Source organism: Zerene cesonia, unplaced genomic scaffold (genome assembly GCF_012273895.1).
Source record: "Zerene cesonia ecotype Mississippi unplaced genomic scaffold, Zerene_cesonia_1.1 Zces_u004, whole genome shotgun sequence".
NCBI classification, from domain to species: Eukaryota; Metazoa; Arthropoda; class Insecta; order Lepidoptera; family Pieridae; genus Zerene; species Zerene cesonia.
This window is the reverse complement of record NW_024045134.1, coordinates 2,752,414-2,777,282: the sequence shown is the minus strand read 5'-3', so window position 1 is coordinate 2,777,282 and position 24,869 is coordinate 2,752,414. Positions and strand designations below refer to the sequence as shown.

Sequence of the window (24,869 nt, the reverse complement as noted above, 5' to 3'; positions counted from 1 at the left end):
TGTGTGTGTGTGTGTGTGTGTGTGTGTGTATGTGTGTGTGTGTGTGTGTGCTCGATCTATACAATAAAACAAATTGGACGAAATTATTATTTCAAGTACTTCGCAACATTCGTAATCATAAGCCTAATTAATTTATAATTTGTTGATAAAGTTAATCTTATTATTGCTATCGTTATGCGAACGATTCCCATATCACGTTTTTTATAATTGATTGTTTTGTAATTATCTCTCGAGTTTCCACTGAAAGTTACGTTTGTACGTTTCAATCAGCAATTGTGCAAAAAAGGGCCGCGAATAATTAAAAAGTTCTTTAATCAAATTATTAATTATAATATAACTAGTCAACATAACAAGCCTTATGGTTCAAAAGCAAAAAATGTATATATAATTTATTTAAACGAGATGTAACAAAAAACATGTATAAACAAATATTGTGACAAATATTTTCAGAATATATATAATAACAGAATTTTTAGTTTTGCGCATTAATAGAGTCTAGAAATATTTGAGAAACGTAAGTAACTACATTATTATAACATATAACATAATCGCAAACGATTCTATACTTATAATATGTACCTACCTATTGTATGTATATACCTATGATGTACGCCATAATACACGTCAACGCAAGTTTAATCGTGTAGGAAAATAAAAAAAAAACTGATTAAATGATCGATGAATTGAGCCGCCAGATATCGAAAATCTAATACCAAAATGCCTACAATGTCACTCGCAAGCAGAGATGTTTAGTTCACAGAAGATAATGCAGTAAACACACGAGGTCATGCTGTAGCGAACCAGCTGCATAACAAAGTAGCAATCATTGTGGAGATATAAGAGAAGTAGCTATCGGCATCAAAAAAGTTTTATAAGATTCTCTATAAAAGAGTGTCATGCCGCGTTAGCGCATATTTAATGCTAGAGTCGATATAGATGGATGGTTGACTATGAATTTTCTATCTTTTATACCGATAGTCGATAGGTCAGGTATGGATAGATTATAGTATGTTTATCGTTAATCATTGTTTCATTCATATCGAATCTATGTTGGTAATAAATATTTGTGACTTGATAAGAGATAAATAAATAATAACTCAAATTCTGCCCAAAGCGAGATAAAATATTAGTTTAAGAATAAATGACGACGTTTAAATTATATCGAACATATGTTTAGATTTTAAGAGTCACAATAAGGGTATATATGCTCGGGGCGAATACCTAATAAGGGCAAATGTGATGACTTCAAGTGGAATATAAACAAACGATAAAATAAATTCAATAATAATGTCAACATCAACCTAGCCGCCACATCGTCCGAGCGACCGGCGTCTTTGTAGCAATAAAATGTTTGTCGTTTCGTTTCGATTAGTATCCGCTTAGGAATACAGAAAATCTTATGTCTCCGAAACTCGCTAATGCAATAATGCTTGTAATATTTGAAACGGTTGATCTGATAGCGTCCCTCTGTTGTTTCGTTGTTGAAACGCAAGAGAACGAAGTCCTCTCAGCTATTACGGCGTGATTATTGCTACGACTTGCTCGACGTAGAGTATATGCTCAAATTGATCATACGTAGACGGTCCGATTTAAACAATACAAAGGACGAAGTTTTATAAATAAACCGTTAAGCATTCATTTATAAATAACCCTTGTTTACATACCCACCGTTTTTAGGTGTCCGGTTTTATAAAGAATTCCTTAAATAAAGTTCAGGTTTTACATGTTTAAGTACATTTCATATACATTTAAATAAATAAGCAGTATTCGGATACCATCAGCTTCCGCCGAGGCATCACATTAACGCGATAACGCGTCGTCGGCCGGCGATTGCCAATTCTATTTTAAGATCTCCACACTTCCTCGAGATATCGTTTAATTCTACGCCAAGGACCGAAAGACCGCAGATATTCGCTTTACCTGTTTGTGTTCCCCAGCCTCGGTACATGCTCCATATTAGTCAATTGTGATTGACCGTGATCGTGGAAACCATTCGATTCCACTTATTTTCCTTGTAGGTACGCCGACCGACGAAAAACTCACTTTTGACATTCGTGTGTGTGTGAAACAAACTGAAACATTTTTGTTCAAAACTTCTTAGATATTCTAAATAAACATTCAAACACCAACCATGTTGCTCATTAAGCATCTTGATATACCTTCTTTTCTGATTCGTCCCTGAAAGTAATTTCTTTGCAAATCATTCGTGCCTGTCTAGTATTACTTTAAATCCATTAAATTTTACACAAATCACATTATTAGATCATCAGTTGTTATTATAAACATCACAATACGCATGAAAATAGCAAATACAAACTCGGGCGTGCATCAATTGTTTCGCAAACAATCCCAAGATTATCGGAATCCAAGCATGCGACTAAACAAAGTGCTTCTAAAATAGCTCATATAACAACCGCTGAGAATAGCCGCGAGTGGGCAAGTATCGACCGGCTATAATTAGCTGCGGCTCGGTGGCTTGTTTCAGCCTTTGTTGGGCAAAAATAACCGAACCCTCGCCTCGTGGCGCTGAGCCTGTGAGAACTGACTCCGCTTATAGCCATCTATTCTCGGGCCCCGCCTCTGATGTTCCACACGCGCTATAATTGGGTCCCGATCGCGTTTATTACGAACGCCATCTAAACGCCGAACTAAATGCTCTCACATTTGAGGAAAGACCACAAAAAATGAAACAATACTTTAAAAATACGAAAAAAATATCAAGATATTGACGATAACGATAAGTTAACACGAACACATTGTTGAGTGTATACAATCTATCTAAAGCGATACAACACTAAGCATATTGATATTACGGCTCCACTTGAGCGAATGTTTGTTTAGCAAATGAGAATTATGATGAGAATCGTCAATCGAAAATATCTGTTTCAGATGCTTACTAAGGAAGGTTAGGGGGAGACGCACATTAAACGAAGTACAATTTGATTACATCCGGTTGCAGGCAACTGTAGCGACTGTAAATATCACATTAAACGAATGTAACAGTTTCTAATTGAACACATAAATTAACAGAGATGTTCAATCGGCTCAAATCGAAACACACACACAGAGTCGTTTTTATTTAAATCTCGACAACAAAAAAATTGTGTCGTGCGAAGTGACAGTTTATTAGTCCAGAATTAGTAGCAGTTATAAATACACGGGTGAGGAATGCGCATCTGTTTATAGCCGACACGCGAGGCGGGAGACAGGTTGCAGAGCAGGTTGACAAAAACCGTCGAGTCACTGACTCCGCCTGAACCGCGAGGGTAGAGGTGAGGGATTAGCTGGGAGCATGGGAACCACTCGCGAGATATTTATTGGCAGGCTGTTGAACAGAGCAGTATTGGAAATCTGTTGAATAAAAGCCAGTTAGTTAAATTATGAGACAGTTTGGTCAATTGTTTTAAATAGGTTCTTTAATATGATGCAATACATTATAGAATGAAAACAAACAGTGAAAAAGTGGTCACAATCGTATTTGCTACTTTGTTTTAATTTTTGATGATAATATGTTTAGATTAATAAAGTTATGATAAATATTTCGACTTCCACTTCGAATTCGGAAGCACCGCTCCCGTGTGCGTTTTGCGTTTTCTGCAGTACTGTCGCAGTGGGTAGTACAAGTTGGCACCAAACCGTCATTGTTTCCAAACAAAAGGGAGGAGCGCCGTGAGTCAGGGATGGCGGAATCGTTGCGAGCGTGTTCTTTGTATGGTTAACTAATTATAGTGTGCTATTTGTGATCTGTGACTCACTCCCGCGCCGCCGACTAGCTGCGATTGTGGTGTTTCACTTTTACACTATTTTGGGGCATTTACGGTTCTCAAGCACGTCTTAACGTCGCCTCTACACACGCGGCGTGTTTGCGTCGCTCCACGAAGCGAATAACGTAAACCACTCATAAATATTACTGATGCCGTCAACATACAACACAGTTTAACGTTGCAACTGTGTATCATATCCAAAAATAGATACAAAGCAATGGACAAGGAGATGTCCCGATTTTTGTTTTCTCACTGAGGTTGTGTTCGTTCTCATAATGTGTTTGTTGATAAACAATAACTCGATTTTTTATCAACAAACACAATATGTTAGCTATTTTTAAGTATTTTTTTTATAATATTATGGAACCCAATGCATTGAAGGTTAACGTACGTTACGCTACTGTAAACAATAAACTTGTGAGAATTTGTTTAAAACGATGTTTAAAATTTCATATGGAGCTTAATTTAAAACTTCATCTTTTTTCTTCTTAACATGGTTCTGTTTATCATTCACACTACTAAGTGCTAGCGAGACCACGAGGTAACTTTGTAATTATGATACAAACAAATGGCGATTGCCCAATCGCCAATGAACAGGGTTGTCAACTCCTACGTTTCAAATATTTCAGTTACAGATTATGCTGTGTTAATCACTTCGTAACTTCGTAATTTGCCGTTCATATAATATGTAGTGGAATAATTAATTAAAATTAAAATATTCTAAAGTCTGATACCTTTTAGTAGGATTTATTAATTTTTGCTTCGACGTTGTATCATTGGAGAAGTTATAATGACCTTGTTTTACAGTACATAGTTTAAAAATCTCATTAAAAAAGGTAATTTTTGTAGGTATATGAACGTCATGCTGTCAAATGCTTAAATTCTTCATTGATAGTTAGAACTTTGTAGAATCGCGTAATTAATCACAATCTACGTTGGGTCTCTATATCGGAAAACGATGACACAAGCAGCCCTAGTGATAACTAGCTAAGTGGAGGCGGAACTAACACAGTTATTGTTATCGGGCTATTTATAGCCGGCAATTAGACGACGGGGTGACGAGCTCGCTCGACCTCGACGCTGAGTGCTGGTGTCGAGCTCAACCACGCCACCGGGCGCCTGACATTGCTGCTGGCGAACTGCGCAACGACTCATTCATTTTCCGAGTTTTTATGGAAGGAAGTTATCGTGTAACTGATCATTTGACTCGTCTAAACTCTAAGCTAATAAAGACGAACGGTTTAAGTTATTTGTTGGACGTTCGTTTGTTTGTTTGATACGATTTTACTCGAAAGTTGCTTGACTGATTTGAAGAATAAATCTAAATCATCTCCAGGATACATATATGTACTAAATTTAATCTAAATCGGCCCCGTATTTTCTGCGTTTAAGCCATCAAACTCCTCACCTTTATATGTTACTATCTGCGTCCCGCGGTTTCACCCGCGTAGTATCCGTATCGAGAGATTCCTACTGAAATAACAGCTATCTACGTACCAAATTTCATTGCAATCGGTTTAGAAGATTTGCATGAAAGAGCAACAAACACACACATCCTTAAAACTTTCGCATTTATAATATTAGTAGGATATAGTAGGGTTAAGAAAAAGTAAAGAAGTATTTCTAAAATCTAGTTACATCGTTAGTTTGCCTATGTAGCTACATACTAGGAAAACAACAACTCGGCCCATGTTTGTCCGCGTGTGGTGACAATAGTTCAAAGAAACGAATTTAACTACACGTACACGTAGAATAAGAACACGAAAACAAGGCAATTTGGCGCTGTGGGGATGTGTTCGATATTGTGATTATAAGTTGTTGCCGCAAGTGAGTGTGGCGGGCGCGGACCGGACGTGCCGCGCGCGCCGCCGCCTCACGCCGTCGCAGCGCCCGTGAACCGATACGCGACTATAATGGAGTACTGGCATTCTTGCCTCGCTTGTAGTCATAGGGGATGGGAGGGACACTTTCAAACATTTCTCACATGATAATTTTCGGTCTTAAAATAGTTGTTATATAGATATTCCTCCATTTTATTCCATGTCTAAATGTCACTCATTTAAATTGCATTCGACACAACATGTTTGCGACAAGACTTCCACAGATTTTGGTTTAATTTATACAGATGGCGGAACAGGATTGTGATTTCGGATCTTCCTGCTTTCTTTTCCGACAAATCTTCCTAGAAACGGGTGATGTTGCCGCCGCTTTCTCTACACCGAACAAAAAATTTATGAATATTTATTTTCAATTATGATAATCATTTAATACGTTTGGATCGTGTCTCGACAATCCATAAAATGAATAATACATTCGAATCCGGCGTCTGCATTTAGCCGATTGGAAATAGTTCTGGAGGCGTCGTTGTGAAATGGACAGACCGAAATAGAGACTTGGCCTCATCTGGAACGACCGGCATGTGCGTAATTTGGCTTTACTTTAGACTAGCCACTTGCGCCGGATTCGCCCGGGGTTGACTAGGTATACGAACAAAACCTCTAACTCAGTAATATAATGCAGCTTCGTGGCTCATCAGTTTCATAATATATTTATTTCATCGGCGTAGTCCCCGCTCCTTAATCATACCAAATTTCATTCGGATGGGTGATGAGACTAAAGATAGAGCGGTCTGTTCAGATCGTCACATTTTTCTTACAAGTCAGCTAATATTTATAGACATCCTTTACGAAAAGCCGAGCCGAATAATTTGAGTAGTTAATTTGTTTGAACACTATGTATTATTTTTCACACGTTCAGTTGTACAATCGCAAACGTTTTTGTAACGAATCATGAAAATCCTACTCATGTTTTACATGCGAAAGTTTGTTATTAAGTAGGGATGTTTGTTACTCTTTTACGTGGAAACAATTAATCGTATTTATATGTAATTCGGTACAGAGATAGATTAGTCTGGTTAAGCACATAGTCTACTTTTTATTGCATTAAAGGCTTTCTAGTTATGATAGATTCAAATCGATCCAGTCGTTTTTTAAATTAATCGAAGCAAACAAAAAAAATCACATTCGTACATGAAATATAATAAAATAATTGATTTACGAATGCAATGTAGTTTTTTCAAGTTTATTACGTTATAAGAATACTTGTGTATTATCAATTTATATTTATCGGAGAGGATTTCTATTTCGAGTCAGCCGAGCGCAATGGAATTTACCCGTTCATAGAGCTTTATTTCTCATTATAAATATCGTCGAAGGCTGATTTTAAATTTAAAACGGGTCATGTCGTGTTTGCGATTGCCTATATATAGTGCTATCTGTTTACTTTGAAGTTTCAAGTGTAGGCTGACGATATTTATCAGTCCTTACGTTCGTAGAGCGTGTGTTGTTATTGCAATGGCTAGTTGCGACTTCCGAATGCGTATTTTTCGTCGGGTTTAGGGGCCTTGTTAATTAAATTGTCGTGTTATTCTGATTAAGACATCCATACCTGAACTTTTCTACGTATACGTTAAGTATAAAACTAGCTGTGACCCGCGGTTGAAACCGCGTAAGCGTGCTGCGTAACCGTATCCCGTAGGAATATCGGTATAAAAAGTGCCTATGTGTTATTGTCCAGCTATCTACGAAGCAAAATAGTATTATTATTCACCAATAGATGTCAGGAAAAAAAACACGAATAAAACACGAATATGACATTATTTCAGTTGTCCAGCTGGACAGCTATCTACGAAGCAAAATAGTATTATTATTCACCAATAGATGTCAGGAAAAAAAAAAAACACGAATAAAATACGAATACGACATTTAAAAAAAAAAAATTCTAGCTAGATCGATTTATCGCCCTCGAAACCCCCTGTATACTAAATTTCATGAAAATCGTTGGAGCCGATTCCGAGATTCCAATTATATATATATATATATATATATATATACATATATATATACAAGAATTGCTCGTTTAAAGGTATAAGATATACATGCAATAATACTTTATATTGACATTTGAAAGGATATAACTGTCATAAAAAACTACATGCATAATAGATTAAAGGTATACATAATAGATATACCTGCATAATAGTTTTATTGCTGCCGGTAATACTAAAGATGAATGTAATATTTTAAAACTTTTACTCGGATTCTCATAACCTTGTGTTAAGTTGTTTGTCGTTATTTTAATTGAAATACTCAATGTAACTCAACATCAACGTGTATCGTAGTGTAAAGTCGAATCTGTTTTCGTGTTAAATTATAATAATTATATAGTGAATCACTTATGTAACACGAACAGCACACATGTCTAACTGCAACCGTGAACTGCGTAGGTACTTGTGTGCGACGGTTAACCGTAGCAAATCCATTGACACGGTAATTTAAGACTAAATACGACTAGTAAGTGAAATGCATTTAAACTAGTCGGCCTATTCTGGTATGTGGGTATTTGTATTTTCAATTGTTTTTTAATCTGTAGACTGTAACTGAAACAGATCTTATGATACTACGTATTGTTGGATACAAGCAGACCAATTATGAAAACGGTTTCAATGCATTTAATTAAAACCGCTCCCACCCATGCAGGCGTAAGCTCAGCTCGCCGCTCGCCGCTCGGCCGCCCGCTGCCCGCTTGCAGGCTGCAGCTCGCTCCAATCATGACTCACGAGTCACGCCAAGCGGAGGTCAAACACTTGTACACGTGTAACTGCAACCTTCGAGGTCACGCGAACACGCCGCTTAAGCTATGGGGGGGCATGGGGGGCACAGTTTGGCCAGGGGGACGCGCGCTGTCGTCGAAAGATCGAACCCGGATCAACTGCTGTTTGTTCACTGCAATCGAGAGAGTATGCCAAACAAGATAATTAATGAATATATTGAAGCCTATAGTTGGGGGAAGTACATCGTCAAGTTGACAAACGGTTACTGAAACATGGAGAGCGAAGGGTAACAACAACCGTGAGCAAATGATAATAAGAATGGTTGCGTGGAAATGGGAAAACAAAAACAAATCGCTTGTGAACGCCGGACGCGCCACAAACACGCCGAAATAAACGTGTTTTCGCGAACGTAAAGTCGGAGGCACGCCTCTTCGCGCGCGTCTATTTTTAGAATTTCATGTTGTCTGTTGTCCTTGTCGCCCCCGTAGGCCGGGGGCGCGCGTGCGACGGGGACGGGCCGCGGGCTCGGTGGGCCGCGTCCTTCACTTGTCGCGCTTTCTATTTTTGTGTCCAGATGAGTGGTAGGGAAGGGGGGGGTTGGTTGTTTGTTGGATGTTCTTTGTGTTAATTGTGTGCTTTAATGTCTGATGTTTGGTGTCGACGCCGCGGGCTGCGCTCCAGCCGCATCCGCGTGTGAACGTCTGCTGCTGCACCTCGTTATGGACTTTCTGTTGTGTGACGTCAGCGCGGAGTCGTTGATTGGTTCAGAATTAACAATGGTGTACGTTTCTAAAGGCATCCTATTTATGTGATTAAGAATCTCGAATAAAAAACTTCCAACTATTCATATATTCATAGGTTTGGATGAAATTTAACATAGACGTACACGTCCACAGTCTGTATCATAAATTTATAAATTAATAAGCTCTAGTAGCTTCGCCCGCGTAGTCACGGGCAATTAATTCCCTTTGAGAATGAAAGCGCGGAAAAAATCGCGATGACAAGGAGTCTATCTATCTCTAGGCACAAAATTCCGTTGCGACGTGAAACAAAGACAAACAAAGAAAGAGACTTATTTATAGTATTATATGGGCGCTTATTACTAATTCCCTCAAAAACACATATTATTTTGAGTGTGTTGACAGATTACATAAACAAGAAAACTTGTGTTAGACAAGCGGTTATCTGCAGCGTCACTCGCTTGGTACCTGAGTAAACAGTAGCCAATGTGTTAATCCAGACTATGATCTATCTCTTTACCAAATTTCATACAAATACGGACAAGCTTTTTCGTGAGAAAGAATAACAAACATCATTGCAACCATCCATCCAACCTACAAAATTTTTGGTTTATAATATTAGAAGGATACCCAAAATATAATAATACTTCCGATGATATGAAATTAAAATGTTTTTAATGATGATGAAATACGTTTTAAAAGTGGTAAAAACTACACGTGTATAATATTTAAATAAATCTCGATAACTTATACAGTGTACATAATATATATAAGGAAATTGTTTAATTCCGGCGATCCGAATCAGAATAATAAGATAAACTCAAAAAATTGTTCTATTGTCGCCGATCCTTGATAAGTGTACAAATTTAAAAAAAAAGTGGGTCAAAAACAGGAGTCGGTGCCATACAAACATACAGGTGAAGCTGATATAAGCGTGTTAAAGAGAATCCAATCGAGTTCGTTTGACAGAAACGCGAGCGCCGAGCCAATTAGCATTTATTGAACACACAATTGTTGGAGCATTATTTATATCCATGTTATGGAGTGGGTCATATAAGGAAAACTATATATAGCTCGCCGATACCGATTGTTTTGTTTATTTTGCCGACTTCCGCGACTGCTTGCTCGCCTCACACAACAATTCGATGTGTTATGTACTATATTTAATTTACAGTAAGTTCGACCCTAACAACTGGCATACCGATTTTTCTCAATAAACTTTGTTATAACATTCGTTACGTGTACATGAGCGTGTTAAAATAATCTCGATAATGGAAAATATAAGAATAAATCTATACATTACTTATTCTCAGTACTGACATCATATATATTTTTAAAAGCCACGAGTCGAAAATAGAGAGTGCACGGCGGCGGGAAGGTCTACGAGCGGCTACGATCACATTAGCTACGAACTATGCTTGTATCCTGCGTTAAGTGATCTTCGATAGAAATCCGACGATTTCTTTTCTGGTATAAATGAAATTGGATGAATAAAAACATTTCAAATCGAATCTATGTCGAAGTCGGTGTGTAATTTCCTAGTTGGAAAGTTTAACTTTTCGCCGTATAAAGACTTAACGTGTTATGAATTATTACAGTTGTTTTATGTCTGACTATTAAGAATAATATTTAGAATAACATTTTGTAAGGGAGGCTTTATTAAGTGGCCCATTATCAAAGAAATGAGGACGTTTTGTCCCGGTGAGGTCGCGCTCGCAGGCTAAATTTAGCCTTTCTAAAAATAACCAGTGTGACCCCCGTGCCCCTCCCCTCTCCCCCCGAACCCGCTGGGCCCTCCCCGTGCACCCCCTCCCCCCTTATGTGGGTCGCGCCGTACCGGGTGGAGACCCAGGAGGCTTACATTGGATCTAGACCGAGCTGAAATAGCTACTCTATTTATGTGTCGATACAAAATTAGCTCGGAATGAATAAATTCCACTCTAATGAGATTAACTAGTTCCCTTTGCTTGCTGCTGCCTGCTGATGCGCTGCGACTGCGAGCCAGGTGCATTTGTGGCGTAATCGTTGGCGTTGGATAACATAAATAGCTGTTGTTTAATATATAAACAGGCTTTAAATGTTACTTGTACTGTTGTTTATTAATAACATCTCATTATTATAATTAAAATAGGAATAGATGAAAAGGAACCCTAAGTTTACAATAGTTTTGTTTTGGCGTTATCTGCAAACCGCTAACCCACTTCCGGGCCACGTCCTGGCGCTGGGGCAGGAGGGTGAGGAGGTGAGGACGCAATCCAGGTCACACGACTGAAGTCCCTTAGACTACTGTAGTCGCGCTCGCGCTCCGTCGTATCCATCACGCACTTACCGGTATCTGATCTTAGTACGTCCCCTGATATAGATATTCTACGAAGATAAATCTAGACATTATATTATACTACCTGTAACCCGCGGCGTCTCTTGCGCTGTACCCGGATAAAAAGTATCCTATGCTCTTTATGCTCTTAAGTAGACTATAATCTATCCCTATACAAATTTTCATATAGATAACCTGTTTCCTCGTGAAAGAGTAACAAACATCCATTCATACTTACAAACTTTCGCAAACTACCTGAGAGACATGTTCTTTTCTGATAAGTTATTTGTAACGGATCCATATATGCATTACGCAGATGAAACCATGCAAGTTAATATTTAAAGAGCCGGTAACTTGTTTCTTCTGCTGCCCTCTCTCTACTCTTATCAGTAAAAAGTAAACTCTATGCGGCTCTGATATGAACTGATTATTATCTACCAACAATAATCATCACGAATGATGAAAATAACACCAGCTCATGTTGGTATTTGTACATTGAAAGCTAATGGTAGGTGATGTTCTGTCCGCAGAGATGGCGCACGAGAGCGGCGGCGCGGAGAGCTCGCCGCAGCACACGCCGTCGCCGCCGCACGCGCCGCGCCTGCCGCCCGCCGACACCAGCTTCCACCAGCAGATCATGCAGGTGAGCTCTCGTTGCTCTCTCTCTCTCCTATATCACATTGTTGGTGTGGGAAACCAATGTTGCGAATTGCGAAATGCCGGTTTCATCCGGTGTAACATTTGTTATAATCCGTCGAATAGGTTTTGAGTTAAACTGTACCGTTACAGTTATAGCTTGTCATTTGAATGTTTTAGAAGATTTTATAAAAAACTAGCAAACCCGGCAAACTCCGTTTCGCCACCAAATAAATGATTTCGTTTTTCCTGCTTTTCTGCTGAAATTTTACCTGAATTTTCTTTGCTATAAACCTCACGGAGCCCGAGACCTTTCCAACGAATGCAAAACCGTGGAAATCGGTTCGTGCGTTCTAGAGTTATAGCGTCAGGAAGGAAAACCCGACTTATTTTTATATAGTAGATTAGCAAATATTTATTTCCGTTGGTCGTAAACAGTTCGCGACGTGGCGCTACTAATTTTAGTATTCTAATAAAATTTATTGAGGTAAAACAAAAATAAAGCATATTGCATAACGTATCGTTCAAATTTCCCGGTCGCCGTGTTTTAACATTTTGATGCAAAAAATCTATTCCTTCGTATCATTTCGTAGTCAATAGGGCCCTCATAGCGCTCAGTATACTAAGCTCAAACCCTCGTTTCCATGGAGACTATTTTGTATATTTTAATGTTCATTAAACAATTAATAATAATTAGTATAACCCGCGGCGTAGGCGCGATGTAAGGCACATAATGAATATTTGAATGAAATGATTGTGATGGTGGGATTCGCGATGTGGAGCGGCGTCAGAAATAGCCGTCCACGTGCTCCGGCTGTGCTCTGGGAATCCGCCGACATCCGCACTACGAGCTATTTATATGGACCAATGTAAACCCGTACCTACTGGCGTCTTATCGCAACTCATGGGTGTACTTTCGAAACATTTCAAACGACTTCCCGTTTGTACGGTAAAACTGTGTCACTTGCGGGCCGCCATAAAAGTGAATTAGAGTTTAATCTAAGCACCTCATGCGATGTTAATGTTAATCTTATCGTGAGAAAGTGGAAGGTCAAGGTTTTGGCGCAGAATCAATCACCTGCAAGTTAATGGTGACCGAACCCACATACAGCTCACTGGTCGAATGTTGTGTGATGCAGATGCGACAGGGAGACGCACGCCATTTCGCAAAACATGGCGCTTGATTATTTATTGATCCGACCGGTTCGGACATCGGATGTTGACATTATAGATAGGTCTTTACTCTCTACACTGCACTTCCCGTAACACAGACGTACATCCTCCACACGATGGTTTCCAATGTAAAACGCTGCATCTCGTAATATAAGCTAACGAATAAATAAATCCCCGTGACCTTTCGCCACGCCGCGCCGAAGCCGACTCGTTTTAACGGGATATTTTTAAAAATTCCCGAGATCGTTATAAATAACTGATATACAACAAAACGCTGCGTCCGTCTGCACGCTATATTTACCCAGTTCTGGTAACAGTGCCGAGTAAATATATCCACCGCCTCGCTAATGCGTGTCGATGTTAATGCATTATTCAACATATAGATGGTCAAAGTGCTGTTTTCGTAAAATACAAAATGAGCGATCAAAATACACGCGGAACTAGAAAATTAAAAGGGTAATTAAATCTGATCTGCCAGCGTAGAATGGGTCAATGTCTAAATTTACATGAAGAGTCTTCCTACGTGGAATAGCGAGGCGCATTCAATGTGTTTGTGACAATGAGATGCAGTCGGTATCGGCGCGGAGCGTGAACGGTACGACAGTTACGGTACGACAGTTTCCCAATATTATGGGCGCGCCCACACACGCGCTCCACCGCGAAGCTATTCCTGAAGCATTCCGCTCCGCCAATCTTTTTTTTAACAAACCAAAATAATGGTCGCGATGCTGAAATCGCTCGCCGGCGTCGCTCTGCGCTGCTAACATCATCTGTATGTCATACTGCTATTTATCGTAAAGCTACAGAGGGAGAAATGGTAAATAATAACCCTTAAAGAGAGCCACTTATGTGTAACATATATACACTGAGAGATAATAAGCAACTCTATTACTCTACTAGTTATCGTTAACTCACGTGCTCATAATTTGAATTAAAATTCTGATCATATCTAATCTATTTGAAATTCTAATTCATTTTTTGCCAAAATTGATAAAGGCTTAGGAAAACATGTTGCTGATTAGGCTTATAACTGGAATATTAACTACAGAAGTGATATGAATACTGGATTAAAGTGGAAAATAATTTAACGCTTTATATCTATCCTATTACAACAGGTTTTTTAGTATTTAAAGTTTATTTGCAACCATACGCTTTTAGTCTTTACCCCATACTATAGTAGATGAATCGATGAATAAAACTTGAGCTCTAAACAGCCCTAACAGAGAGGATGTTAGAAATTCGACATATAGCGCGCTCGCCATCTAAACTGAACTCTATGTAAGGTGCATTTTCACATACTGTGTCCTATATGAGTCTCCTCTCGTTGTCAGAATCAGAGCCCAAGAAAGAACCATATTGCGGAGAGAGCGAAACAAACTTTAGAAAATAGTTTCCTGTTACAAGTGAGTTATTTGAGTTAGTGTTGAGTGGGGCCTCGTCGGCGTTCTCCTTTGCACAACCCTTCAATACTGACGCCATTAAATATATGACTGTTTCAAGTACTTTAATCGCCAAACAAGTCGCAGTCGTCAGTCGTTACTTGCAATAACGGACATTTGCCAATTTGTTGTTGGGAAGATTGATGACCAGTTGAACAGTTGTGCATTCAGAAAACGCCGAAATCTCCCTGACACCTATACTAATTAACAATGAAGTGTGTCAAATTCAACGACGTAAATTTGTCCCAAGTTGAGGCGGTTATTTTAGAAATACCTGGGCTATATTTGTTATTGTAATGTTGTAGGAATGATGAGCTTTTGTTGATTCCCTTTATTTTATTGATTCTAGTCTTATGAAGACGAGTATAACATTAAGTTATGCGTTTGATTTATTACTTTAATCATTTCTCAGTTATTTCTGCTTTGACTTGATTTCGTTCATTAAATTCACTCTTTCATTACAATGTTGTTTGAATATGACACTTTTTTTTAAGTTTCTGTTCCATCACTGTTGTATGTGAAATGCTTGTGCAAATTAGCATATATGATATTGTACAGTATTTAACGTTTGTTTTGCGTTTGTGTTAACTTAAGAATAAAGCTTTTATGTGCAAAATGGATGTGCTTTTTTCAAATTTGTTTTAAACTTTCAGATGAATCGTACTTGTCCTGAACTATTTGTTTAAAATACAAGAATATCCGTGTGAATGTGATAGTATTGGATGTTACACGTGCTGAACATAATAAGCACCGCGTGAAATGATGTTAACATACAGAAAAATAATGTATTATATCACTTTCCAGTTAAAGAAGCAGCAACAGTTGCAACAAGAGATATTGTTGCAACACTTTCAACAGCAACGGCAACAGTTGGCAGAGCAACATGAGCAGCAAATCAGACATCATTTGAAGGTAACCTATTGTCTTTAAATATCTCATTTATATCGTGAGTAAATTAAAACGCTTGCAACATTTGTATAAAGGTGATGTAATCTCTAACCGATCAGTCGGACAATAAAAACCGTAGCCAACATTTATATATTTAGATATCATTTCTTTATAATGGACGTCTATTTATACGGGCAGTGCATTAAATATCATTTGATAGCATTGTGATTTATTGGCCGCGAAATATTTAACATGCCTAAACGTTCTTGGCTAGATGTTTTGGCAAGATCGCTGTTAAAACATTTGCGTACATTGCCTAAAATATGCTCTTTTCTACGAAATCTGACGCTATACTTTGCCATTAAATAAAGTGAAACGACACGGATGAAGAAAACTTCAAACATATATGTTAGAAAATGTAAGATCACAAAATGAATGTATTGTCGTACGTTTGATATGATAGTCAAAGCGCAATATCTCAAATTGAATGCTCCACATTCTGACGCAGAATCGCAAATAGCAATCGTCAGTGTCAGTGTTGCACGGACCCCATTATAAATAGACGTGAATGGCTCGTCAGCTTGCGTCACCGTCCCCCGCTGGACCGCTGCCGGCGTTGACCTTACGTGACACCAATTATTAGCCGAGAAAAATTAGCGGCGATGACATAATTCTAACTTAAACGGGAAGCTTGCGAGAGTCTTTTGTTTGGGAATCTACGCCACTGTTGACGTTGTGACGATGGAACTTCCGTTGCGAGTCGAGCCTATCTTGTTTGTAAGAACCAGCTAATTTCGTTTTTTCGTTATTCCTTGTTCGTTGTGTGTGTAGGAATATTAGAAGTTTATTACTCAATCGCATTATCTTAATCGATTGCAACAATGTCAATGTGTGTATTTAAGTATTGACTTCATCGGTGGTCCATATTGAGTTATCAGATATCTCGACCAATGGTGTTAAAGTTTATTGCGTTTTTCATTAAATTTATTGCTATTGGTAAAATAAACATAAACAATGATAACCTTATCGCGGTCAGAGCGATGCTTATTTTAATATTGTATACCTATTACATTTCAAACATATAGTTAATTTGTTAACATTTTAAAAGCATCGAGTGTTACGAGTTAGTGACTATATTGAAAGCGAGCAATGCGTGTCGTGTTCCAGCTGTGGGAACAGCAGAAAGCGATGGAAGAGGCGGCGCTGCGCGAGGCCCGCGAGGCGCGCGAGGCGCGGGAAGCGCGCGAGCGGCACGAGCGCGACCGCGTCGAGCTCATGCGCAAGAAGGACAAGCACGAGCCCTGCGCCACCGCCTCCACGCAAGTCAAACAGAAGTTACAGGTGAATTTGGCTTGGATTCTAATTAATAACAATAATATAAATTCATCCATTTGTTGGAACCAATTACAAAGAACTGTAATTAATCATATTATTTTGTCAATTTCAGGAATTTTTAAAGAAAAAACAGGCTGCAGCGAATGCTAATGGAACAGTACCTGGATCACCTTACAGAAATTGGTACGATTTTTAGTTTACTTTTACTTTTTGCTTAAAATGCACGTGATATGTGACCAAAAATACTTCCCTGTGGAACACCACGCATTACACTTTTGAACTTGTACTTATACTCTGAGTAATGATACCTACATAATGTTACACATGTGTACTACACTATAGTATGTTATCAAATGACGGTTAATAGTTTCACAGATAACATTAAATAATTACAAAGAAATGACACCAGGGTTGTTGTTTCCAGGGGCATAGTGAAGTCATCGTCGGGCGAGTCGATAACGTCGACGGGCGCGACGGCGACGGCGCACCCGTACCGGCTGGCGGCGCCGCTGCCGCTCGCGCTCAACGCGCCCGCGCCGCAGCCCTCGCCCGCAGACTATCCGCTCAGGAAGACCGGTGAGACACCTCGTCTAACGCTTTGCTCGATTTCATTCGCGGCTTTTTCATTTCGACTGTTTTTTGACGTGACAACGTCTTAAATTAGGTTACGGCTCGGAGGCACTCATGAAAAAGTGTAACGCCCGGTAACGTTACGATGAGTCACCGAACTATGATCGGTCCGCCGCGCGCGCAGCACTAGAGAATTAGGCGCATTGAATCGGCGCGTGCTTGTGTCTCTGTCTTTTTAGTAAACAAAATATATTTTCTATAGTTAAAATTTGTGCAATTCTTATTTTCATTCAATTCCTTGTTCCTATTGTGCAATTTAATAATATTCATATCAATAAATATTCTACCGAGAAAAAGACGTTGTCACGTAAAATCTTCGCCCGTAAAACCGACTTTACAGGCAACCATTTTTTTGTTGTATTTGATTTTTGTACATACATAAAACGACTTTGTTATTATGCTAGCTGTTTTAAGTATTTTGATTGAACTATCTAACGTCGTGTGTGAATTTGATGGACTAATATTAATAACATTACGAACGCTCTTGTGAGGTCTGGCATGTTAAGCTAATAATATGTTGTGTGTGATATTATTAATTGAAACTGGGGTCACTTTCGACGCGCTGTGTACGCGATGAAGTTAGCGTTCACCGTACGTACCAAAGTAATGGGTCGGCTCGAGAGTGGTTCCTTCCGTGTGTGCGTGAGGTAGCGCTAGTAACCGCATGTGTGTGTAGCGTCGGAGCCGAACATGCTGAAGGTGCGTCTGAAGGCGCGCGTCATCGAGCGCCGCGCCTCGCCGCTCGCGCGCCGCCCGCTCAAGACGAGGCACAAACACCGCAGTGAGTAGCTACACTCATCATCCCCGTCACCATCCTTAGCTGCCGAGATATGCTAGGTTCATCTATCTAGATGTCTATGTAGAATACATGTAAACAATATATATTTTTGGTCCCGATACAACAATGAAATTTATGTGAAATAATTTTTCACTTAAAAAAAATAAAAATAAAAGTTTTGATGATGATCGGATTGTGTCTGAATATTAAAATAATAAAAACTTGCCGGATTATAAAATGTTAATGGTTAAATTTGTTTCCAAAATGTATTAACGGTTGGAACGACTGATGGTAAACAGTAAAAGTACACTTTTTGTTGTCTATTTTTCATTTGTGTGTCGCGGATCGTTTCAACAGCCACATAGGTATTATTGTGGTATATGAACGTTGTGTGTGTGCGTGCAGACTGCGAGGGCAGCTCGGAGCGCGGGTCGCCGCCGGGCGCGTGCCCCACGCCCATCCGCGAGGAGGAGGAGACGGGCCGCTCGCCGGAGCTGCTGTTCTCGTCGCCCTCGCTGCCCAACATCTCGCTGGGCCGCCCGCCGCCGCCGCGCCACCACGCGCCGCAGACGGTACGCTCCTACATCGCACCCCCTCTACACACCACACCCCCTCTACACGCCACACCCCCTCTACACGCCGCACCCCCTCTACACACCGCACACGCCGCTCACACCACACGCTATACATTCAAGTTTTTACGATAATCTGAAAAACTATAGTAATTAGGATACTGTCGGGGATTGCTTTTGTTGAGTTGTCTAGTTTGAGACACAATCTATGATGCAATATGTGCTCTGAAGTGATGTAGTGTCGTGTCGAGCAGGTGACGGTGTCGCTGCCGCCGGTGTGCGAGGCGGAGTGCGGCGAGGCGGGCGCGCGGCTGGCCAAGCGGCCGCTGGGCCGCACGCACTCGGCGCCGCTGCCGCTCGGCGACCCCGCGCTGCACCCGCCCTCCGCGCACCACTACCTGCGCGACCAGATCCGCAAGACGGTAGGTCCGCCCCACTGACAGACCAAACGCCAATCGAAAATTTCCATTAAAAATGTGGTGAAATGCTGAAATATTTGAATGCGTTCATTCGAGCCGGAAATCCAAATGATGCTAACTAAAATGCTTCTATGGTATGCAGTATTACTTTTATTTCATATCTACATACATTTAATTAAGTGGTTATATAAATTCCGCAGGTGCTAACGCGCGCGCACGACGCGGCGGCGGCGCAGCTGCGCGAGGAAGAGGGCGAGGTGATCGACCTGACGGCGCGGCGGCCGCCCGCGGCGGGCGGGGCGCCGGCGGGCGCGGCGCCCCACGGGCCGCCGCCCCTGGGCACGGCGCCCCCGGCGGTGGGCGCGGCGCCGCTGGCCCGCGCGCTGTCGTCCCCGCTGGTGGGCGCGCGCACCCCCCCCACCGGCCTCGCCTACGACGCACTCATGCTCAAACATGGGTAAATCGATCTTCACACACTCGCGCTGTGGTGATTTTTTGTTCACACGTTTTAGTTGCTATCGTCAGTTGCACCTTTGCCATTTTATTTTACCTTATTTTATCTTGTCAATATGTCGACATTAAACACAATACTTTTAGTTTTTTTTCAAATCGAAGGTTTCTTTTACGCTTTTTATGTTCGTTTTTCGACCCGACTCGAAGGATCAAATTAATAATAATATTCTTCTGTATATGAACGTTTTTCATGAGGCGTTTGTGTTCGCTAGATGCGGGTGTGGCGCGCACGCCCCCACGCACCCCGAGCACGGGGGGCGCTTGCAGTCCGTGTGGGCGCGGCTGTGCGAGACGGGCTTGGCCGCTCGCACTGAACGCACGCGGCCCAGGAAGGCCACCTTCGAAGAGTTACAGGTACTTGTACAATGTTTTTTATCTTTGAGAAACTTTTAGGATGGTAAGATTCGTGAAGTTTTCTATCTAAATTGCCAAAATTTCTATTTCGTTTAAAGTGAATAAAATATTATTTAAAAAATTTGTACACATCTTAAAAAAGTCATAGCTCATATTTTAGTGTTACAAGAACTTTCAATAACAATTAATCAACTCGCATATGCATACTAATATAGACTTCGAGACTTGTTTTATTTAATTTTATGTATTTGTATTGTTGTTTAACATCGTGTCACGTGTACGCAGTCGGTGCACACCGAGGCGCACGTGTACGCGTTCGGCGGGCGGTCGCGCGAGCGGGAGGCGCGCGCGGCGGGGGGCGCGGGGGCGGCGGGCGCGGGCGTGGGGGGCGCGGGGGCGGGGGCGGCAGGCGCGGTGGGGGCGGCGGGGGCGGGCGGCGCGGCGGCGGGGGCGGGCGGGCCGCGCGCGCTGCGGCTCGTGCGGCTGGCGTGCGGCGGGCTGGGCGTGGACGCGGACACGCCGTGGAGCGAGGCGCACACGCCGGCCGCCGCGCGCCTCGCCGCCGGCGCGCTGCTGGACCTGGCGCTGCGCACCGCGCGCAACGAGCTGCGCAACGGGTATGTGCTCGCTACACGCTCCACACACCCCGCACTCCACACACATCTTACACTCCAAATAGACCCCACCCTCATACACACTCTTTATGTAAACTTAGAAGTGAGACATCGCAGTCTATACAAACTACTATTTATCACTTATTTGCAATGTCTAGGCTGAAGTTAAACATGAATGCTAACGTTCATACATTGACCATAATTAACGCGAAGTATTAATAAATTTTAAAGCAACCTTTACACGTAATATATGGGAACTTATGTATAGAAACGTGTAAAATAAAAGCGAGCTGAAAAACTCAAACACGAAGCGTATCAAGTCTGGGCCGATGCTAGAGCGCGTAAAGATCCCGACATCACAGCCAAAAAGAGGAACTTCAATAAAGCTGCTAAATCCTTCAAGCAAGCACTCAAAAGATCTCGCCTTAATCGGATCAATCAAGTTGAGGATAAGCTTATTTCATACCCTTCTGGGTCTAAAGCCTTTTGGGCCCTGGCAAAAGCCGTTGAAGCTAATTTTTGCAAAACCTCTATACCGCCATTACAAAAACCTGATGGTACACTTGCACATACTGCGAAGGAAAAAGCAGATCTTTTTGCAAATCTCTTCGCAAGCAATTCTCGTCTGGACTCTAACGATAAGGAACCTCCTTCTCTGCCTCACTGTGGTCCGATTGCATGTCCGAGTTCCGCATTACTCAAAAGAAGTTCTTAAAACTCTTCAAAGTCTAGATGTGAATAAGGCTAGTGGACCCGACGGTATTCCAGCTGTGGTACTAAAAAGATGTGCTCCTGAACTATCACCGATTTTGACACGTTTATATCGACTCTCATTTGTTACCGGTAGAGTCCCTAAGTCCTGAAAAATAGCCAATGTCCAACCAATTCCCAAGAAAGGAAGCCGAAGCGACCCAGGTAATTATCGGCCAATCTCGATCACCTCCATTATCTGTAAGGTAATGGAGCGCATTTTAAATAATCGGCTTCTGAGGTATCTGGAAGGTAACGATCTGCTTAGTGATCACCAATATGGATTTCGTCGTAATCGGTCTACTGGGGACCTTCTTTTTATTAGGCTTCTCCTTTTTATTATCGGGCGACTCGACGTCGGGCTGGTCTCCACCCTTATGTGATTGACATACCACCTATACGCACTAAGCGATTCGCTTCTTCATTTCTCATGCGCACCAGTAGGGAATGGAACAATCTTCCGGCTTTCGTTTTTCCTAGTAGTTATTATCTAGATTTATTCAAAAGGAATGTGAATAGGCATTTATTGGGTAAGCGTGCTCCATCCTAGACCTCGCTTGTCGAAATTATGTTCTTAATTACACTAAAACCGATATTAACCATGTCGCTGTAAAGTTTCAAGATAACTGTATCTAATAGGTGTCTTGGCAAATATTCCAGGTTCGCAGTAGTCAGGCCGCCAGGCCACCACGCCGAGCCCAACCAGGCGATGGGCTTCTGCTTCTTCAACAACGTCGCCGTCGCCGCCAAGCAGCTGCACCAGCGGCTCGGCCTGCAGAGGATACTCATTGTCGACTGGGTGAGCTAGCGGCTATCGTGACTCTCGCAAATTGGGATCAAAATCATTTTTTTTGGGAAGAAAAACTTTGAGTAATTTAGTATCTATTTGAGACCGTTGCCTAGCTATGCATAATTTAAAAAGCTACAATCACTGCCAAAATGTAATTAGATATTGTTCTCACGGCATAATTTGAACGTATGAGCAAATAACTGACAGTGCCGATGGTCGCAGGATGTGCACCACGGAAACGGCACGCAGCAGATCTTCTACGAGGACCCGACGGTGCTGTACATCTCGCTGCACCGGCACGACGACGGCAACTTCTTCCCGGGCACGGGCGCGGCCAGCGAGTGCGGCGCGGGCGCGGGGCTCGGCTACACCGTCAACATCGCGTGGCCCGGCCACCCGCCGCTCGCCGACGCCGAGTACCTCGCCGCCTTCCGCACGCTCGTCATGCCCATCGCCAAGGTCAGCCCGCGCTTTGCTCTATATCATTACTCATTTTTTTTTTAATTGGTAGTAAATTAGACCTGTACATGTACTACTGGCGAAAATACACAGTTTTTGAATAAGTTTGGCTTCTAAACACGTGTGACAAATTTTATGAATGTATGTATATATGTATATTGTTTGAATACTAACAAAATAAGTCCAGGGCTCAGTCCTTCGAGCCCGGTCAGAGGCAGCGAGCCGCAAGTAGTAACGGAGAGATGCGCGTTGCAGGAGTACGACCCCGAGATCGTGCTGGTGTCGTGCGGGTTCGACGCGGCGGGCGGGCACCCCGCGCCCATGGGCGGTTACAGCGTGTCGCCCGCCTGCTTCGCGCACATGACGCGCGACCTCATGCAGCTCGCCAACGGGAAGGTACGCCGCCGCCCTCCGCCCTCCGCCCTCCGCCATATCTTTGAAGCTAAACAGAATACATAACATGGTGTGTGTGTGTGTGCGCGCGCAGGTGGTGCTGTCGCTGGAGGGCGGGTACGACCTGGCCGCCATGTGCGACTGCGCGGCGGAGTGCGTGCGCGCGCTGCTGGGCGAGCGCGTGGCGGCGCCGGCGCTGAGCGAGCTGGCGCGCGCGCCCGCCGCCCGCGCGCAGCTGGCCCTGCGCGCCGCGCTGGCCGCGCAGGCGCCGCACTGGCCCGCCGTCAAGCGCTACCTGCCGCTCGTGGCCGTGTCGGCGCTGGACGCCGCGCCGGCCGTGGCGGGCGCGCGCCTGGGCCGCCTGCAGACCGAGCGCGACGCGGCCGACACCGCCGCCGCCATGGCGACGCTCTCCATGCACCCGCCGCACGCGCACCCGCCGCACCCGCCGCACCCGCCGCACCCGCCGCACCCGCCGCACGCGCACCCGCTGCCGCTCGCCCTCAGGTGAGCTTCCTTTTCTATGTGTGATAGGGACGCGCTTCGTGGTCTCCTAGTTCTGATATCCTAAAATTGCAATAAATTTCCTAAATACGTTTGTGCGAAAAAAAATTATAAATGCCTTTACTCCTAGTCAGGAATTATTTAGATAATTAAAAAAAGTCGAATCCTACTTACTGGGGTATGGGACAGGTGATATAGATGTATAAATTTGTAAATGTATGTTACTGTGAAATGACTGTTTGTTTCTGAAATAAATGAAATGTTTCACTGGTCCATTTTCTTCACGCACAAGTAGGTGATCTATGTCCTGCCAGATCAAGACATTTTTCCCACCAGTAATCGAACTCAAGACTCCTCGGTTTTATGCTCACGCCTTAACCACTGTGCCAAGAGCTCATATATTGACTTTATGCTACTATGTTAATGATTTGTAAATAATATTTTAATATAACGCTTTTTCTTTCCAGTCGTTCAGAGAGCTCACGTTCTGTGTCTGAGGAGCCGATGGAGCAGGATGAAGGCAAATGAGCAGTCGAAGTTTATTCCTATTTTCCCTCCCAGAAGTCCGCTCCCCGTCCCATAGACCCCACTCCCGCCCACCTCCCAACCGGCCTCCTCCCCCTCCCCTCCCCCGCACACAACATTCCGCGCCCCGCGCCCCGTGCGACCCCGCTCCAGACGAAATCTTAATTTGAAAGCTTTAATATTTTAAGATTTATGTACAAACTGTAAACTATATGGATGCGCTCGTTGTGTGACCGGCCGGGGACCGTCCCCGGACGTGGCGTCGACGTCTCCAGAACGGCTCCTCTTTTCACGTTATTTTGTGGCATATGTTTTGTCGACCCGGACTCGCCCGTGTTGTCACACTGGATCGTGCGGAGCTAGGTCGCTTTTCGCTGACCTTTTGCGTTTGCAGCCCAGCGGGGGGTGGGACCCCAGGGGTGCCGGTCGGCCTTCCTAGCTCCCCGCGGCCGAGTGCGTGCGGCGAGCCGGCCGCCGCGCCGCCGCGCTCGGGGCCGCCGGCTCGCGCACTGGTATCGTCGTATGTTTGTCATTTGTAAAAAAAGAATATTTTTTAATGTCGTTTCGAACGATTCTTGCCTTTCGCATGGAATACAATTCCGTTCGGACGTGCGAGTGGCTGGGAGAAGCAGCAGCCCAGCGGCGAGCCGGCGCCCGCGCGCGT

At 42.7% G+C, this 24,869-nt stretch overlaps 1 protein-coding gene across 6 annotated transcripts in view; it reads left to right on the top strand.

Annotated features, from left to right (window-relative positions):
• The window catches only part of LOC119838641 (histone deacetylase 4-like), a 66,356-nt gene extending 41,493 nt beyond the window's left edge, over positions 1 to 24,863 (top strand). For 3 of the 6 annotated variants that reach the window (XM_038364671.1, XM_038364672.1, XM_038364673.1), the window contains 17 exons: positions 11,964 to 12,076; positions 14,574 to 14,645; positions 15,486 to 15,593; positions 16,737 to 16,910; positions 17,017 to 17,087; positions 17,329 to 17,480; positions 18,211 to 18,315; positions 18,718 to 18,884; positions 19,139 to 19,306; positions 19,504 to 19,760; positions 20,029 to 20,170; positions 20,456 to 20,787; positions 22,195 to 22,333; positions 22,547 to 22,783; positions 23,039 to 23,179; positions 23,271 to 23,683; positions 24,148 to 24,863. In XM_038364671.1, the coding sequence (XP_038220599.1) occupies positions 11,964 to 12,076; positions 14,574 to 14,645; positions 15,486 to 15,593; positions 16,737 to 16,910; positions 17,017 to 17,087; positions 17,329 to 17,480; positions 18,211 to 18,315; positions 18,718 to 18,884; positions 19,139 to 19,306; positions 19,504 to 19,760; positions 20,029 to 20,170; positions 20,456 to 20,787; positions 22,195 to 22,333; positions 22,547 to 22,783; positions 23,039 to 23,179; positions 23,271 to 23,683; positions 24,148 to 24,208 (2,852 nt within the window). In that variant the 3' untranslated portion in view covers positions 24,209 to 24,863. The remainder of the gene's footprint in view (positions 1 to 11,963; positions 12,077 to 14,573; positions 14,646 to 15,485; positions 15,594 to 16,736; positions 16,911 to 17,016; positions 17,088 to 17,328; positions 17,481 to 18,210; positions 18,316 to 18,717; positions 18,885 to 19,138; positions 19,307 to 19,503; positions 19,761 to 20,028; positions 20,171 to 20,455; positions 20,788 to 22,194; positions 22,334 to 22,546; positions 22,784 to 23,038; positions 23,180 to 23,270; positions 23,684 to 24,147) is intronic. The other 3 variants (XM_038364674.1, XM_038364675.1, XM_038364676.1) reach the window with 1 other exon arrangement.
• The last annotated feature ends 6 nt before the right edge of the window (positions 24,864 to 24,869 follow it).